Source organism: Cupressus sempervirens, chromosome 4, assembly GCF_028749045.1.
Source record: "Cupressus sempervirens isolate cs-2001-9-10 chromosome 4, ASM2874904v1, whole genome shotgun sequence".
NCBI classification, from domain to species: domain Eukaryota; kingdom Viridiplantae; phylum Streptophyta; class Pinopsida; order Cupressales; family Cupressaceae; genus Cupressus; species Cupressus sempervirens.
Window position 1 is genome coordinate 160,071,002 of NC_143121.1, and position 20,662 is coordinate 160,091,663.

At 33.6% G+C, this 20,662-nt stretch overlaps 1 protein-coding gene across 1 annotated transcript in view; it reads left to right on the forward strand.

The window, feature by feature from the left end:
- The first annotated feature begins 1,592 nt into the window (after nt 1–1,592).
- The window catches only part of LOC149560462 (histone deacetylase 6-like), a 58,427-nt gene continuing 39,357 nt past the window's right edge, over nt 1,593–20,662 (forward strand). Inside the window, exons 1-2 of the mRNA XM_089824692.1 lie at nt 1,593–1,713; nt 2,037–2,573. Of these exons, the coding sequence (XP_089680818.1) occupies nt 2,040–2,573 (534 nt within the window). The 5' untranslated portion in view covers nt 1,593–1,713; nt 2,037–2,039. The remainder of the gene's footprint in view (nt 1,714–2,036; nt 2,574–20,662) is intronic.

The following is a 20,662-nucleotide window of genomic DNA, read 5'->3' on the forward strand; positions in this document are numbered from 1 at the left end:
AGTAGTGATCTTATTGCTAGTTAATAGCCAAATGCACGAGGACTTCATCGCCCTAGGCTAGCCACACCATTGTTTGAGTGTTGGCCACTAAAATTTATAGGTTCTTTTAACAAGCTTAGAAGACTACACCGATGGAAGTACATTGCGGTGACACATGAGCAATGACAAAGTTGCTAGAGTGAAAGCCTTCTGACTCACAAGAAGTGATGAATGAATCATTTATAAAAAAATTTGATACAATATGGGACTCCACATGTGTGATTCTTTTGTTGAGTCATGTATATCCAAAAAAAAGAAGCCGTTATTATTTGTACTTTAAAGACACATTGAAGAGAGAGTTAAAGAGATATATTCCTCATAATAGTTAGAAAAGAAAGAAAATGGAGATTTATATATATGAAGACAGATTGAAAATAGAGATTTATAGATAGAACTAAAGGATAGGAAGAGATTTAAAAGAGAGAGAATGATATGTTATTATAGGGACAATGAATAGAGATAGTTGGAATAGAATAAAAAAAGACTAACGATTATGTTATTTTAAGAAATATTTAAATAACAAATATAAAATTGAGTTAAATCAATGAAGTATTTATTTTTACCTTTTCTAATATAATTTCAAATATTAAATTTTAAAATATAAATTGTTAACTACTTGATCCAAACCAACAAAAGAGTTAGTAAGTTTGAAGAATAATATTAGTTATTTAAAACAAGATTGAAAAAAATAGCTAGTTAAACATAGTGTGAAAAAAGTTAGCATTTTATGATTGACAAAAGTAAAAGACAATGTAAAACTAATAAATATATTTAAAAAAGAAGAAATAAAACATTAAAAACTAAATAAAAATTTTTTGTAACAAAATTTATCAAATCATTATATTCTTAGAAATATACTTTTGTTATAAATTAATTTAAATATAATTTAGAATAAAAAATTTAATTTTAAAATTAGAATAAAATAATTTTAAATTATTATGGAGGAAAAATTAAGTAAATGTATTTTTAAATGATATAATAATTAGTTTTTTAGTGAGGTTTTAAATAAACTTATACTAAAAAATAACCTAGATTGATATATTTACAATCTTTGGTAAGAAAAATGATTTAGTTATTATTGATTAGAGATGCATTTATGTCACAATTACTTTTTAGAAACTTTAATTAATTTGTCACAATTGTGAAAAGATAAAGCTATCATTAATGCATGTCATTATTGTTGCATTAATGTTGTTGGAAAAATATGTATATTTTTGTTAAGGAAATTTGATTTTTCTTCCTACCAAAAATAATATTATGGCTCAATAGAATGAACACAAAATGTTATTTATAAAAATAAGAAAAAATGAAAAATAGATATACACATTGTAACTTCTATATAAATTTCTAGTCAATCTAAAAATTAGATTGAATAAATAGGAACTAATAATAATAATTTTGTATTAAAATGCTATAACTTTTTGCAATTTTTTTTCCCTTACAAAAAGTACCGAATCATAATTTATTCATAACCTAATGAAAACATCATTCGTGGTTGCTCGCTACGTGCCTATGGGCAGGTATAAAATAGGGCAACTAAAATGAAGTAGTTCAATGTTGTAACTATATAACACCCTCTTTAAACTCTGTATTTATCCATCCTGTCCGAAAAGAAGGTCCCATAGGGATCCTTCTCTGAGAAATCAAGTCGGATTCAATCGAAGAACAGTTCAGGTTACTTATTTCAGGAAAACTATAATTTTTTTTCATTTTTTCTTTTTTAAATTTAAATGTTTTCTCGTTCCTTGTATGGTCCAATCTTTACTACTCATCTGCTAAGTTGCCATTACCCGTACGAGGTTTTTCAATTTCATTCGCAGCTACGTTCGGATATTGATTTTTTCTTTAGAAATACATGTTTTCTGTATTTCCACGACACACACGTCAGGATTCTCATTGTGTATTAAACCCAAAGCGAGGATTTTGAATTTCTAATGTATCCGAGTTACTATTTTGATCTATAAGCAAATTTCTGATCTATTTGTATTTATATATAGATAATGGGAGACAGTGGCAATTCTCTGGCCACAGGGCCAGATGGGAAGAAGAGAAGAGTCACATATTTTTATGACGCAGACATAGGCAACTATTACTATGGTCAAGGCCACCCAATGAAGCCACATAGAATAAGGATGGCCCACAACCTTATCGTTCACTACGGCCTACACCAGAAAATGGAAGTCTGCAGGCCTTGCCTTGCAGGAAACAGTGATATGCAAGCATTTCACTCAGCAGATTATGTAAACTTTCTAGAGTCAGTAACACCGAATAACCAGATACAGCAAGAGTACGCCAGGCAATTTAAGAGTTTCAGTGTGGGGGAGGATTGCCCTGTTTTTGACGGTCTGTTTAGGTTCTGCCAGGCTTCTGCAGGGGGCTCGATTGGGGCAGCAGTGAAGCTAAACAGGAAGGACGCTGATATTGCTATTAATTGGGCCGGGGGTCTTCACCATGCCAAGAAATGTGAGGCTTCAGGTTTTTGCTATGTCAATGATATTGTTCTTGGAATTCTGGAGCTGCTCAAGGTTCACCAGGTAAGTGGGCCTTCTTCATACCCTGCTTTGGTTAATTTTCGCAGAAAATAATTTTCTTAATTGGTAGGTAGATAAACGTGAAATTAAACTTAAACTAGGCTAGAACAACGTTCACACCTGCAATTGATGCATCACTAAGCGGATCTAAAGAGCACATGAGCACCATTAAGAAATATTATTATTGGAGATAAAAATGGTCAGGGCATCTAACTTACCCGGGGCTTTGTAAGAAGAGTACAAGCTTTGTTCTGCCCTCATGCATAAGTGGCATATGAAGTATATATTATATGCCTTTGCATGGTAAATCTTGAGTGAGGGTATGGAGCACCCACGGCCGTAACAGCAAATTAAATATAGGCAACGTGGAGTATGCCACTTTTTCTTTATATTTATTACATCATATTGTTTTGGGATTAAGGGACTTCTGATTAAGGTGAGGAGGGTTTGAACTTGTGCCACGCTAACTGCTGTTCCCCTACACCATAACTCATGGACAGGGCTGCCATTTGTTGGTGGATTTTTTTTCGGGAAAGCTATTGTGCTTAGCCACATGTCACCATTATTTACTTAAGGACATTTTAACTTATCACAAAACTACTCAAAAAAATATAAATCTGAAGCTCTTTATTTATGAATGCCACGGATGTTCAGGCAATTGGAAATAAGGAGTTTGCAGGTTCAACTTGACTAGACTTCATAGAAGCAAAATCTTTCTCAGCAATAAACTGGCAAATCAAACATAATTGGTTTTTTCGTAATATAGGGATTTTATTGGCCAAAAAATGTTTAGGGTTAGGGAAAATAAAAATGTGACCTAGAAATTAAAAAAACTCAGAAACCCTAATTTTTAACCAAAAAGCCTCTAGTTTTCCCAATATTATTTTCATTTACAATATAATTGCCAGAAAACATGATTATTGGAATTGTTTTGGGAATAAATCTTCTGGCATGAGCTTTGCAGAAATCATGAGTTTTTGTGTGAAAAACCATTTTCTGGTCCAATTTTTGATAAAATGGGTATCATAACCGCTGTCAAGACTGTCTAACTTCTTTCTCTAACTTAAGTGTGATATCAGTCTCAAAAATAAAAGGGACCTTGTCCCAATGTAAGTAGAATGAAAACCCCTTTCTATGTTCATAAGATGAAATTGAAGAGTGTGCTTTTGGGATATGAAAACTGCAGCATATAACAAGCATTATAGATATTTTCCAGCTAAAATCAAATGTTTTAAGAATACAGAATCATTTACAAGTTATGTTCATTTCTCTTACTCTTCTGTGTTTATGCATGATTCAAGGCATTGGAGATTTAAGCAATTAGAGCCTTTACGAGCTAAGAGGAGACATGAAATCCTCACTGACACAATCACCTATTTTTCTTTGAAAAAATAATTTTTATAATATCAACTCTCTCAGTATGATCAAAGGATGAGTTGTAACCAATTACTGCAGTGGAGAGTATCTTGAATTAACCACCCTGCTCCCTTTGCCCGTCCAGCCATCCTGCAACCTTCCCATTAGAATCGTACTTTGAATGGAAGGAACAAAAGTTCAGTCAATAAAGCACAACACTAATGGAGTTATACGCTGTTGAATATTTTGTACTTGATGCCAACGGTTGATGATCATGGTTGTACAAACTTTGGAGGATTACTTAAAGTAATAGAGCATTGGAATTAAATGCTTATCAAGCTGCTGAATATTCATCAGATCTTCACAGCTACTTGGTTGCGTGCTTGAGCTGCCTGGTTGCCTGTTTGTGCTGGTTGCTTGTCCACTTCACCTACTTGGTTGTGCCAAGTTTGATTATATGCCATGTCACCATTGAACATTTAAAAGGGCCAACCTCTATGAAATTTAATTGTGGTGGCTTCAGGAGGGACGTTTACATTATAATGCCAGCATGATCTTCTAATTTTGATTAGCCAATTCTTTAATTTCTCTTATGTTTGGTGCGACAACTTAAGTTGTGAGTTGGGGGGCTTCTTTATATTGACGGCTTTGTAACATCTATTGGCATTTAAGAATCGTCTTTGAATTCTGAAAACAGAGATAAATTCTTCAGCCGAGCCTATTTAGAAAGTGTCATTTTTTTATGATATTGTTGCTGGACGGTGTGTTGAAGTGTGCGATAATGATTCTTGAAATTCGCTAGGTGTTTGGTTTTGGAGTAATGGTTTATGTTTGAGATAGCTCTGTGAACAACTGTTTTGCATTATCATTATATGGGTTATACTGGAGCAGAATTATTATTGCTGTGACATTGGGTTCAATTTTTCATTTATGGAGTCCAGAGTAATTTCTGGTAGGCCGTGAGAAAATATTAAAATTAATGGATTTGAACATTCTTGCACTGCCTAAGTTATTAGTGTGCAACCTTGTGTGTGAATACACAGACGAGGGTTGAGGAAGAAATAGGACAAAGGTCTGGTGTGCATTTGTGCATACCTTGAATGTGAATATGGAGACCATGTAGCGACTTCTGGTTGTGACGGAATGCAAAGAACTGTAGTAAGGTTTAATTCTGATCAATCATGAGATTCAGTTATAGCATCAGAAATATTTCCAGTGTGCTCGATTTCTATTGCCATTCTTGTGTGAAATGTGTTCAACAATAAGCCATGAAGACATTATGTAGAGAATCGACTTGAGACTTGTAGGCAATAGGTTTAAATCTGTGTGTGATTTCTTGGTTGGAGTGGATTGAAGGAGCTGGGTGTAAAAAAGAAAAGATTGGTGTGAAGGTATTCATGAAATAAAAGCTGCTGTCATTATATACCGCTGTGCATGTTCTAAAATTTATATAGTTTTGCAATTGAGTTGGTGCTTTGCCTGATCAGAATTGGTGTTTTGAGAAGGGTTGGTGCTCTTTAGGATTTGGTGCCCTTAGTGAGTTAGTGCTCACTTATGTAATCTGGGTTGGTGCCTATTTTGTTAAAGAAAGCTATTGTATGCCGTGGCTTTTTACTCAAAAGGGTTTTCCATGTGAAATGTGGTGTTTGTGTCTTGATGTTTGTTCTCTCTTATGTTTTATATGGTTTCATGTTTTTAAAAGTTTAAAATATCAATTCACCCCCACTTCTCTGTGTTTTTTGTGTGTTCTTCATAAACAACTTACTCTTAGAGTCTAAATCTATTGTATATTTGTACATTGTTGTATATGTACCTTGTTCAACTGTTCTATGTCATGATAATGACCTCGAACGTCCCTTTCTTGGATCGCCTTGTACTTTGCCCTAAATTCATAGATATAAATGAAATATAGAGCATAATATAGTTAGAGATATGATCCTTAATTAAGAGTAAGATAGGTCTGTTTAGGGAACTTGAATCAGAGTAGATAATAATCTATATATAATTATGAAATACATCGAATTCTAGGTTTAGAAAATATATATCAATCTACACAATCGAATCTCCATGATTACATGGGAGATTAAATATAACAAGAGTTGTGCTGGATGACATGATGAGGTGCCCCAGTAGCCTCTACCTTAGGTCCAACAGCAAGACCTTATCCTCTTTGGCTTCTTGTGTTCCTTAACCATTCTCATGAGGTGATGTACTTAGTGAGGACCTTACATTGTTCTCCTCCATTGTGTCAACCTCTCACTTCTTATGATTGAGGATCCTTTGTAGTTCACTTCAATAATTGATCCATGTAGCGATAGTAGGAGAGCTGCAATGGGGTGCCCTAAAATCAACCCTCTACCTTAGGCCCCAAGGGTAGGACCTTAGGTTCCTTGGCCTCATGGTTCTTAACCATCTCTATGAGGTGCCATAAATAGTGAGGGATTTTTCACTGTTCCCCCCTTTATGCAATTCCTTTCTTCCCTCAGCATGATCAATGATTGCAAAATTTCATATTGATTAATGTGTAGGCATTAAGTTTAAGAATTCATTAATTACATATAATCAGATATAAGTGTTCATGTATTCTCATCTTTGTATAACTATAAAAGCATATGTATATTTATTTATTCATACCACAACAATTAAGAGATTACAAATAAGTTGTTCTGCTATGTTCACGATGGCCTCTGCTGTACATGTATTTGCTTCTTCTGGTGGTGTTCATTTGCTTCTTTTCTCAATTACTTTGGTATTTGATAATCTTATCTCTTCTGATCTTTAATGCCTTTCTTCAGAAATTCTTTGCTGATAAGACCTTCCTTAATTGATGTCTCTCCTTGCATTTTATTTGCTGTTCTTGTTAGTGACCTATCTCTTCTTATGTAGCTCTTACGACTTAGAGTATTATCTTCTTAAGGTTCTTCGTAAGAAATCTGCTCTGCTGCTCTGCCCTAAATCTGAATGATATTGATTCCTTTTATTCTTCTTTTATCTCCTACTTTAGCATATATTCATACCCTTCATGTCTCATTACCAAAAGAGGTGACTGTAAATATCATAATGGAGTCGGCTGATTTTTTAAGTTTTAATTCATTTTGCATTTTACAAAGGGCGCCAAAGTAGAGTAGGGTTGGCCTGCTTTGGATTTCAAATGTACTTATTGTTTTTGATTTACATTTACTCAAAGTCAAGGGAGTTCAGCCCTAAAAATATTGCTGCTCTTTGTGTAAAATTTTCAGCTAAGTCTGAAAATAAAAAGAGGAATCTTGATAGAAGAAAGAAGACAAATTGCACAGATAAAAGAGAAAACAGAGCTATTGAAAACAAAAAATCTCTATTTCATTTACAGCAGTTCTCATAATTATATAAACTGAATAGCAAACCTTCCCCTACATAGCTCCAGTCAAAGATGCGTGACAATCTAAACTCAGAGTTAAAAACGGTGCTGGCAGTTAAAAAACAGTGAATCAGCGTTTGCATTGACCATGTCTCAGCGTTTGCATTGGCCACATCTATTCTGCCATTGGAGTTGGAATTATGCACCAACACACCCCCTTAATTCTAACTTTGGAGAAAAGAAAATTTTGAGGAAAATAAAGAGGAAAGAGGGAAAACCTAGCGGGAATAAAACCCACCCTCAAAATAGTTGCTAATAAAGTAATACAACTACCATGCTACAATTTCTTTCACCTCGAGAAGATCTCCAAGAAAGTGAAATGGAAGAGAAGATAGATCTCTTCACGATGTGTAGTCAATGGTAGATACTCGAAACTGAGTGCAGAAGGTGGTCCATGATCGTCAAACAACATTCTTCCCTTTAGGAAGAAACATAACTGAAGATGTATGAATGAAGTCTCCCCAATCCTGAAAGGAATATGAAAGAAGAAATCTCAAGATGTATGATGCCTCTGACAATTGCTCCATGGTCTCTGTATAGATCTTGAAATGGCTATAATCTTCTAGAAACTATTGTAGAACATAATTAGAAGACACATTTTTCACCGCAAAAGGCAAATAGATCTCCTCAAAATGTTGTGTAAATGTATCCAAATTCATATCAATATGTGAAGAATGACTATGTAGAAAAGGAAGAAGAGGGCTAGGAGGCTCCCTCACAACAACTAAAGAAGAGTCACCTTCGTCAAAGAGAAGATGAATAAAATCAATGCTATCATCTAGATCCAAAATGAGGGATTCTACAAACAAAAATGATATGTCTAGTAGAAGTCTATCCCAATGAACTGGATCCGGAAGACACAAATGATCCTGTTGCAAAGAAACATTGAAAGCTTTCGATGAAGCAACTCTAATCTCTGAAGAAACAACAGAAGCACCAAGGTCATCAATAACCTGATTATCCACAAAGGATGTGTTCACACAAGATGAGGCAATTGAAATCTTAGTATCACCCATAGAAGTCTGGTTATCCAAGGAATCATCACTTTCAGATGAAGAATCAACGTCTCCATACAACTGCTAGATAATGGTCCAAGCAATGAAAGGGCACTTTATGTGCTCTATATGATATAAAATATCCTCTGAAATAGTAAGACATATTAGTCCATAGACAATATCATTACTATTAAACCATGCAATTTTTCGTTCATACTCACTTGGCTCAGAAATGTGTCCAAGGAGATAGGGCATTAGATCTTGCTCAATGCAATGATCCTTTATCCCTTTTTCCCAAGACAGATAATTTTCTGAGCTTAGCTCGACAACAGATGGATGAAAATACATACTAGACATCAATGATCTCCTGTAAGATTTTCAGCTAAGTTTGAAAATAAAAAGAAGAATCTTGATAGAAGAAAGAAGACAAATTGCACAAATAAAAGAGAAAACAGAGCTATTGAAAACAAAAAATCTCTATTTCGTTTACAACAGTTATCATAATTATATAAATTGAATAGCAAACCTTCCCCTACACATGTTGCAGTCAAAGATGCACGACAATCTAAACTTAGAGTTAAAAACAATGCTGACAGTTAAAAAACAGTGGATCAGCATTTGTGTTGACCATGTCTTAGCGTTTGCATTGGCCACGTCCATTCTATTGTTGGAGTTGGAATTATGCACCAACACCCCCCCTTAATTCTAACTTTGGAGAAAAGAAAATTTTGAGGAAAATAAAGAGGAAAGAGGGAAAACCCAGTGCGACTAAACCCCCCCTCAAAATAGTTGCTAATAAAGTAATACAACTACCATGCTACAATTTCTTTCACCTCGAGAAGATCTCCAAGAAAGTGAAATGGAAGAGAAGATAGATCCCTCCGCAATGTGTAGTCAATGGTAGATACTCGAAACTGGGTGCAGAACGTGGTCCATGATCTTCAAACAACATTCTTCCCTTTAGGAAGAAACATAACTGAAGATGTATGAATGAAGTCTCCCCAATCCTAAAAGGAATATGAAGGAAGAAATCTCAAGATGTATGATGCTTCTGACAATTGCTCCATGGTCTCTGTATAGATCTTGAAATGGCTATAATCTTTTAGAAACTGTTGTAGAACATAATCAAAAGACACATTTTTCACCGCAAAAGGCAAATAGATCTCCTTAAAATGTTGTGTAAATGTATCCAAACTCATATCAATATGTGAAGAATGACTATGTAGAGAAGGAAGAAGAGAGCCAGGAGACTCCCTCACAACAACTAAAGAAGAGTCACCTTCATCAAAGAGAAGATGAATAAAATCAATGCTATCATCTAGATCCAAAATGAGGGATTCTACAAACAAAAATGATATGTCTAGTAGAAATCTATCCCAATGAACTGGATCTGGAAGACACAAATGATCCTGTTGCAAAGAAGCATTGGAAGCTTTCGATGAAGCAACTCTAATCTCTAAAGAAACAACAGATGCACCAAGGTCATCAATAAATTGATCATCCACAAAGGATGTGTTCATACAAGATGAGGCAATTGAAATCTTAGTATCACCCATAGAAGTTTGGTTATCCAAGGAATCATCACTTTCAGATGAAGAATCAACGTCTCCATACAATTGCTGGATGATGGTCCAAGCAATGAAAGGGCACTTCGTGTGCTCTATATGATATAAAATATCCTTTGAAATAGTAAAACATATTAGTCCATAGACAATATCATTACTATTAAACCATGCAATTTTCCGTTCATACTCGCTTGGCTCAGAAATGTGTCCAAGGAGATAGGGCATTAGATCTTGGTCAATGCAATGATCCTTTATCCCTTTTTTCCAAGACAAATAATTTTCTGAGGTTAGCTTGACAACAGATGGATGAAAATACATACTAGACATCATTGATCTCCTCCAAAATGGAACTTTTTCTCGGTTCATGATTACAAATAGAAACACATTAACAACCCCCGATGTAATGAAAATTTTTCATTTTAAACAAGCTCTAATCTGCAATACCTGCAACAAAAATAATACTTCTTCTTCCAGCCAACTAAGCTCTGATACCATGTAAGATTTTCAGCTAAGTCTGAAAATAAAAAGAAGAATCTTGATAGAAGAAAGAAGACAAATTGCACAAATAAAAGAGAAAACAGAGCTATTGAAAACAAAAAATCTCTATTTCATTTACAGCAGTTATCATAATTATATAAACTGAATAGCAAACCTTCCCCTACATACGCTGCAATCAAAGATGCATGACAATCTAAACTCAGAGTTAAAAACGGTGCTGTAGTTAAAAAACAGTGAATCAGCGTTTGCATTGACCACGTCTCAGCATTTGCATTGGCCACGTCTATTCTGCCTTTGGAGTTGGAATTATGCACCAACACTTTGTTCATAAACAAATCAACCAGATTTTATATTTATGATTACTGCCCTTTGCAGGTTTCCATAATAGATCAAGATAATCGCACTACTATTCCTCTAACAAGGGGTACTCTATCCATCTTGAGAACTATCTATTCTTCTATGAAAATACATTTGACTTGTCAACCCAGGGATGTAGGACTTGAAATGGGTCAGCACAGTATGTGCACCAAGTTCCTTAAAGAGTCTTAACACCTATGTTGCAGGAAAGTAAAATGCATGAAAGGAACCTATACTACTGATACAGAACAGTAAGCATACTTGGATTATCAACAGAGAACTGTAGAAACTACAGAAAAGGGAATTCTAAACTAGTTAACAGTTCAAACATTCACTATGACAGTTTTCCACAAGTGCTGCAAGAGCTTTCACAGTAACTATGCTGCAGGACTAATACAGTAAATCTATCTTAAATAGGAAATTACAAGAAACAAATCTACTCTACCTAAATCTATTCCACCTCCCAAGTGGGCCCCCTTGGTTGGCTTCAACTAACTAAGAACACAACAGGTAATCCAATGTAACGCCCCGCTCGGGAACCCAAGAGAATTAAACCTAATATGTTACAAAGTTTACTGAACTATTTTTTTTTTTTAAAGTTTAAACAACATCAAGATAACATTAATGCGGAAGCAATATGAACATACACATCAAACACACATAATCAATTACAGATATAGTTTCAATTCCTCAAGAGTTCCTTTACGTTGAGTCACATTTAATGATTTTAAATTAATTAGTTTTAGTTCCAAGTACAATGTCTCATGATCACAAAGAAATAACAGATACATAATCGCATAAGCAAAGCATAAGTATATCTAATACAATGAAAGTACATCCACTAAATAACATCCACTACACATGTCGCAGGGTATGTGAAAATAGATACAATAAATCAGAATACATGATAACATATATACATCATCAGAAAAGAAGTCTCTGAGATAAGAAATAAGAATGATAAAGGTACATCCTCTGCAACGAACATCCAACAGTTGGCAATGTAAGGGGGAACCCAAATGGTAAGAAGGCACTACCTCCCGACTGCGTGGTTACCTAGTCAGGCTTCCACTCCCACCGTGCAGGGAAGATAATGAATGATCCACATACGGCTAATCAAACATAAAACATTCCTAGGCAAGGTACCCCTAATAGCCAAAACTACCTCAAAGGTAACACATACTACTTAAGAAGATAAAATAATCCAAAAGTAAGAACGCTCAATCCAATACCGACACCACATAACCAAACATCATACATGAACCAAGTATAAACCAAATACCAAGATCATAAGATAAAGTCAACGAAAGATAATCACCTCAAGTCAAAAGCCACATGTCAAAAGTACAACATCCATGAATCACCAATCATCCTCAATGAAAGTAATAACCACAATAAACACATCCAACAATAAATACACCACTAGAGGTACACAAAATCTATAGAGGAGACTCAGGCTACATACTAGGGAGTGTCATCACATGGCTGCTTGAGTTACCCTTGACTGATCTCTTAAAAGACCTCGGACCCTCAAGCGTTGAGTTACCCTGGACTGGTTACTTTGAACCCCGGACCCTCAACATCACACATATGGAAACTAGAAAGCCCTCTCAAGAAGACGAGGCACTCATCTCATTCCCATCCTTAGTCTATACAAGCACTCAAGGCATGGGTGGATCAAAAATCTCTAACTTATCTTTTTAGTGTGTTTTCCCCCCACAAGTTTTAATTACTAGATTATCACTTATTACATAACTTGCATTAGGTTACCCTGGCACTGACCACTTTGGGTCCCGGACCCCTATGCAAGCCACTCCCAAGTCACGTACCTAGACAACCTCTCCTAAGCACATAAATCCACAGTTGTGTCCCATACCACAACACCTATAAAGATCAAACTCGGTTCCTTAACAGGCAACCTGATTACAAGATGGTTCTCCCATCCAAGTACACATAAATGCTTCATTAAGTAAACCTCATAACTATAATTTTCAAACTGAATCACAAGACATATCATGACATCCAGTCACATAAATGGTATAACAGAAAACTCACAAACCTCTGGTGTACATCCTAGACTGGTCGACATCTAATCCACACCAAAATCTCAAAGCATAAACAGTATAAGCAAAACAATACAGTTTCATAGTTTGGTTGAATTAAATGTAAGGTTCCAGTTTCCAGTTTAACGTATGTTTCAAGTAACTAAGTTTTTGCAATTACCCCTTTTTAACTAACCCCTTTCTATGTTCAAATAAAATACAAAATTACTCCCTTTCAATGAAATCAAAATTTAATAAAGCAAATTATTAGTTATTTATAAAATAACTAGATAATTAACATTTAATTAATCATTAAAATTTAAATCTTTTAATAAATTTAATTATAATTTACAATTATATTAATATATTATTAATTATTAATTACTTAATAATTAACAAAACTATTTAATAAAATTGTTAATAATTACAACAATAATTATGATTAACATCTATCAGTTAATGTTTAGCATTAATTTCGAATTAGCACCATTTATAATCCAAATTTCTATGTTTAATTATAACTCTTAAAAATTATTTAATTAATTAATATTCATTAATTATTAATCAATTAAAAAAAACTCATAATAAACATTATTTAACAATTAATACTTATTAATACTAATTAATAAAACTAATAAATATTAAATAAACGTATTATTACATATAATATTTCTTAAATAACAAATATTAATTAATGAATATTAATAATACTTCATTCATTGCAACTTTAATATATATATAATAAAATGCAATTTAAATCTATTTGAGCGATTTAAAATCGCTGGAGGGCTTGAAAAAGCCGTCGGCCATAATATTAGAGCCGTGCGGCTGCCTGCGTGTCTGCAGGCTTGTCTGCTGCCGTCGGCAGCAGTATTAACTGCTGCCGCGTGCAGCAGTCAACCTGCGCACGCACGGCAGCCAGGTAAGGTGGTGGGGTGGTCAAACCCCCCCCCCAACATATTATTATATATTATTATTTATTTTTATTTTTATTTTTTTTAATTTAAAAAAAAAACCTTTAAACAATGTTTCCCCCAATTTAGTAAATAATATAAATATTAAAATTCTTTTAAAATCAACACCATCTCCTTCTTAATATATATAATTTTAAATTTTTTTAAAGTATTATTACGATTTAATAAAAATTAAATTCAAACACTATATATATATTATGTATCATTTTTACACAATACTTCTTCCAGTTCATATTAAAAAATATATATATATATATTTAATCCATGATTGAAACTTCAGTCTAATAGGAAAAAATAAATCGTACCCTTTGAATTCTCAATCCTAAGATTTTCATTTCCAAAAACAAACCCTTCCAAATTTAAATTTCTTAATTTCTATTTTGATCCAAGGAACAGATCTCAATTTAACACTAATTCCTTTCAATTGTAGAACGAGGTTATCTAAATAGTTTTTCAATCCCGATTCCCAGAAGAAATCAAATCGCAAAAGATTCAGAAGAAATGTAGCAAGATTCATTCAATAAAATTTGAGAAAGCAATTTCCAACAAGCACGAAGAAGACAGAGATCCGAAAGTGTTTCTAGAATGGTTCACAAACCCTACCTTGATCTGATGCTAACAATCTGGTGATCCCTTGCTAAACCAAACCCTTCAAAACTTCCGAAAATTTCTTTGTTCCTCTTCCAAAAGTGTGTTCCCTGAAACCTGTGTGTGTCCTGAAATCTGTGTTTGAAAAACTTGTCCCCCAAAAATCTTCTTTGAAAAATGAACCCTCAAATTTTGATAAGGAGTTCTCTTCCTACAATCGGGGCACTAATTGTGCGTTTACTCGAGAGGTCTCTTGATCAATTTTGTTAACTCTCAAATCAACCTTTATTTATCTTATCTTTCATATTTTCATGCACGTTAAATGAATTATTAAATCTCTTTATTTAATTTCCACTCAACTTCTATTTTAATCAATTTATAACTTATAAATCTCATGCGCACTTAATGCGATTAAATATCTTTATTAATTTCACACGTTTAATCTTTTCAATTAATTTCTTTTATTTTCAACTCATGCATAAATCATGCGAACTATAATCTTTATGATAATTAAATATCTTTTCACTTTTAATTTCATTTTTAGAAACTTAATTGATAAAATATTTATTAACTTAAATAACAATAATATTTAGCATTTATTTAAAAATGCACTCTAAATATATTATTATTAAATTAAATAAATATAATCACGTTCTAAATTTAAACTTTAACTTTTATCTCCAATATTTAATTCTCTCTTATTTAATTAATTCATTCATGCACAATTAATTTCCTTTTCAAATTAAAATATTCTTTTATTATTCCTTCATGCACTTTAAGTGAATTGTTAAATTACTTTATTTAACTTTCTACTTTACTTTACTTTAATAAATTTATAACTTTAATCTCATGCGCACTATAATAAAATATCTTAATCAAGTTCACATATTTTATCTTTTAAATTAATCTCTTATATTTAAAACTCATTCATGCGAACTTAAATCTTTTCCATAAATTAATATCTTTTTCCTTTTTAATATATTTTGAACGTTTAATTTGATAAATATTTATTAACTTAAATAACAATAATATTTAGCATTTATTTAAAAATGAACTCTAAATATATTATTATTAAATTAAATAAATATTATCATGTTCTAAATTTAAGCTTAAAACTTTTATCTTCAAATCCAATTCTTTATATTTAATTAATTTCTCAATTAATTAAATATAATTAAATATTAAAATGTCATAATAATTTCCATTAAATTAAGTTATTAATTTAATCTTTTAATTAGACTTAATTAACAGAAAATTCATCAAAGACTCACAAAACAACATACGCACAAAAAAATACTTACGGGTTTTAAAAAAGGTAGACAGTCTGTTATGAGTCCTCCTTGCAGGACAAGTATTATAGGCTTATGGCTAGGATTGGACTTGATCATTATCTTCCCATTCTCACCATTTGAGTATTTGTAATAGGGCATGCTCATCCTGGCAATTCAGGAAAGTCGATGCCCGGTACCTGCATCTTGCATAAAAGACGAGCATGTACATGTATATGATATATCTAAACTAAACAGACAATGGCGGGGAGTGGTTCATCGTGTAGATCCCGACTAGCAGGTGACTATGACTCCCTCCCTTAACCACATCAAACACGTCAAACAGAAAGATAAAATAAACACGCGCACCATACACATGCAAGTATGGGGTAAGTATTGTAAAAATCACAAGTCTAATATCAAATGCGTACATATAATAATGCATCTCTATCAATACAACATAATCATCATTAAAGACATCACGTTAACATTGTTACAAAAGAAACCACATTTACTAATTAGGAATCATTAAAATATCATTAACAACACATGAATGAAATCAACTAAGCAATAATAACCAATATATTTGTAATTCAAGACATGAAATAATATCATAATATTGTAAATCCAATATCTCTAAACTAATCAATACATAAAATCAACCTAAAAGAATTTGACAATGATAACAGAAATGCGATCTAGGGGCAGGCACTACATCCAAAATCACTTTCTCGTTAGAATTCTGCTTTTGTTACATGACTGAACAATTCGTAAGGAACAGAGAAAACAACTTCAGAATCTTCGAATCTCCTCACTTACTCTAACTTTCCATATATATAGAGGATTGGAACTTATTACAAAAACATGACATAAAACTCATAAGTAAACATCATTAGTAGAAAAAGGACGGGATGTCAACCATGACTTTAGAACATTGATTGAGTAACAAAATAACGGCCCGCAAATAATGTAATCAAGTCAGCTCTTTGAAATAACTCCTTTCGCAGATGCGGCTTATCAAGCAGAATTGATCCGCGCTTCTTATGCCATGACCTGTCTTCATTACTCCTCCTTTAATGTAGTGTTTGCCACTCTTCGTGCCACTCCCTCTTTTCCTGCAAATTAGAAACATTCGAACATATACAACAACATTTCTACTCTCATCCAAATATTAAAACATAGCTTAAAACATTTATATGAAATACTGCACTTCATATATAATACTAAGCAAAGTACGTCATATCCACTATCCATAGGTTTAATAGGTTCTGGCTGCATTCAGCATAAGACATTTAAAACAAGTATTTGTAAATGTTTTTCTCATGGCTCAAAGAGTAAGTTCAGACTATATAAAAACTATATCAAATTTGAGACATTAATTTGTCTCATCACCCTTATCCTGGTCGGCCTCATTACATAATGATTGTTTCTTAATGGTCCCAAGGAGCCAGTTCTATTCTTTTCATAATTTTAATAGAGATCATCCTTTCTTTAACAGATAAAGTAACTTTGAGGAGAACCTTAAAGAGGGCTGGTCTTTTCCTGAAGAACTTTCTTGTATTTTACTCTTTCCATATTGAATAACACAATATTGCAGGAATTAAGATCCAGTCCTTCCAATCCTTAGATTTGGTTTCTGGATACCAACTTTCAAGATTTTAGAAGTGCTTTGCAAGAAAACCTAGTCAACGTTGAAAGTTTCTAAGATTTTGTTCCATATTTCACATGAAAATTTGCAATTGACCAAAAGATGTTCGACATTCTCTCTGATCCTTTTCAAAGCTCACATCTTGGTGGTCTTTGAAATCCTTTTTTCACGATGTTCCTTGCTTGTAAGAAATTTCCCTTGGATTGCAATTACGAGGAAAACTTATGCGAGCCATGCCTTTGATTCTCACACTTTTTCCAATTTCAAGACTTGTGGTCTTGAACTGAATATTGATCAGAATTTTAAAACTTCTATAACAGTCCATAGATTGGGATTGAGTAGTTCAAATTATAGTTTTTGATGTAACCATCACACTTTTCTTTCTGCCCCTGGAGATCCTAGTAGGAAGCCAGTGCCCTTTCAGTTCCTGCTGTTGTATAAACCTTCATCATTTTCTTCCTAGTAGTCTTTAATTTTCGAATCAAGCTACACTTGAACTTTTTAATTGAAGTTGCTTATCATAAATTATTTTGGACATGGGTTTTGTTTGCATGAAGTGCCATTCCAAAAGTAGTAAATCCATTGTACCAATTATTGAAAAGAGGGCATACTAATGGATGTGTCATTTGCATATATTTTTGTACATAGCCGAGCTTCTAGGAAGACGAGGTGGAGTCAAGAAATATTCTGGACCCTTCCTGTCTAAATACATTTCCTGCAGGATTGCAATCCATGGATACCTTCAGTTATTATAGGAAATCTAACATTCTTTTGCAAGGCTTGGTTGGACAATTTGGTTTCACAAATACCTTAGACCATGCCTCTAGGGGAATTTCTTCTTGTCTTTTCCCTGGCAGAAAAAAGCGCTCAGGATTTGTTGTTAGCTAAGGATAGGCCACATGAAATTAGGCATTGCTTGAAGCACACATCTCATCAAGATTAGCTACTCTGCTGAAGATATCTACTTAACATTCCAACCTGATAGTGTGTTCTTGATTTTGGTTGTCAATCCTTCCAATAGTACCTTTCCCTTTCCTTGAAACAGTGAGATGCCAATATTATGTGGAAAGAAAGGCCTCTCATATCGTATGAGCCTTCTAGCAAAACATGCTCTATTCCTGCCACATTCACAAAGAAGGATTTTAATTTATGGCTATTAATGCATTATCTTGAAGCCAGTTTTTACTCTCTTAATATCTTTTTGATCTTATTACATTCTGTAATTGAGGGATTCAGGTTCACCATTGTGTTGTCCATGAATTGGGTGTTAGTTATTAGTTTCCTTGATAGCTAGGTTTGATATAATTAATTTGTTTTCTTCTTTTCCCTTCCACAAGAGACCTCTCTTAGACATCACTATGTATAAAATGGGAGAAAAACCCCTTGGCACAAACCTTTTGAAGAGCGGAGGAAACCCCTGGGATTTCCATTTATGAATATCAAAATTCTTGGGTTGGAGTAAGACAATTTCATTCAACACTTCTAATATCTAGAGAAGACAAATCCATCCACCACTTGATCCAGAACTTCATGGTTTACCCAATCGCGCCCCCTAGAAATATCCAGTTTGATTAGCATGCCTTTTTAACCATTTCAAACTTTCAAGCAATAGAATGCCAACGTGTATTTTCATTATTTTTCGTGTATTAGCTTTATACCATCCATTTTTTGCTTCCCTACCACTAACCCTTCTTGCTCTTGGAAGAAGATCAAAGGGAGAATAATTTGATCACGTAAGCAATTGCTTTAGAAATGAACTCTTACATTGTATTATTGATTGATATTGGCGTGTTGTTCTTCGAGGAGCAAGCCTCTTCAGATTTTGGAATTAATACAATTAAAGGATAGTTAAAAGCTTTTAACACCTTTCAAAACTTACAATATTCGTCTGTTCTTTCATGACAAGCTCATTTCTAATTAACTATGATAAGTGTTGAGACAAAGATGCTGGGAAATCAACTCGGCCTTGGTCATTGTCAATTTCAAGGTTGAAAACAAATGTTATTTCTTTCTCGGATATTGTTTACATTAGATTAGAGTTTTCGCTTTTGGAAACGAGTTGAGTGATAAATTCTAATAAGGATCTCCACACTTGAACTTAATCAACATTGTCCTCATAAGATCCTCAAGGAATCATACTGCTTACTAATATCCTCTTAGATTCTAGAATATCCTATGCAGTTGATACAAGGAACGTGATTTTTCTTTCAATTTCTAAGGATTGTGTTGGGGTTAAAGAGTCATATATTTCTGTTTGCCTCCCGAAGCCATTGTATCTGAGATCCTTGTCTCCATTAAATTTCCTTTATTTTCATAGATTTGATCTAATTGGAGCATAGCTTCCTCTTCTTTGGTCAGGATATTGTGTGAGAGGTCACTTCTCCTGTGAAGGATTCAATTTCTTTAACATGTTTCTCAGGTTTATTTCTGGATACAAAAGGTATTCTGAATGTCTCTTTGTTCTAGACTTTGGGGTTGAGCTTGATGAATCTTGACATAGCCATGAATTTGAACATTTTGGACACTTTCCATGCTGTCCCATTTTTGCACCACTCCAAGATAATTTTCTTGAAACTTGGGCATTCTAACTACACATTTTTGAATCTGAATGGGTAGGTAGTATAGCCTTAGCATCAAATGTTCAAAGTCCATCAACTGGTCCTTATATTTTCAGAGTCATGGACATTGACATGAAATATTGATTTAACAATTTAATCTTCCCAAGAATTTTTATCTAGTTGTTTAGCCATTTGATCTTTGATAGGTTCCTTTTGCCATTCCAATTGAAGTATTTATTACTATTCCTGTCACATCCATGCATGAAGTGAGAGATTGCATTGAGGAGCTCAAGAGGTTAGAGGTAAGCATTATTAGTCTCTACATGGTTAGTGCTTTTGCTCATAGAGGTTCGTCACCACAAGCCAACATAGAGGTGCTTAGCAGTGATCAAATAAAAGTTGCTTATGCATTGGGTATGGTTTGTCCCAAGGTAAGACTTATCATTTGGTTTTAGTTATCTCAAGGAAAAAACCCTCAAAGCATAGCAGCAAAAATCTTCTAGGTAAATGATGCAGGGGCATTTGAGGGTCAAGGCTGTTGACTCAGATGTGGGTTTTGGTTAAAATTTACTTTCGGGGGTCATAACTTTTGACTTGGATGTGGGTTTTGGCTGAGATGTTATAGGCAGTTGCGTGAGGTGGAGTTATTTGGATTGTCGATTGAACTTAGCTCGATAGATGGCCGTTTCAACATTTTTTTCAGGAGCCTGAAATATCGTCTTGACCTCCGAAATTGGCTTTTCGTGTTTTTTCTAGTTTTTTTAGAAAGTTGTTTTTGTAATAAATCTGAAATCGATTTTTTTTATTTCGTCGATTAGTTGGCAATTCATCTTGCCTTAGTTGGGG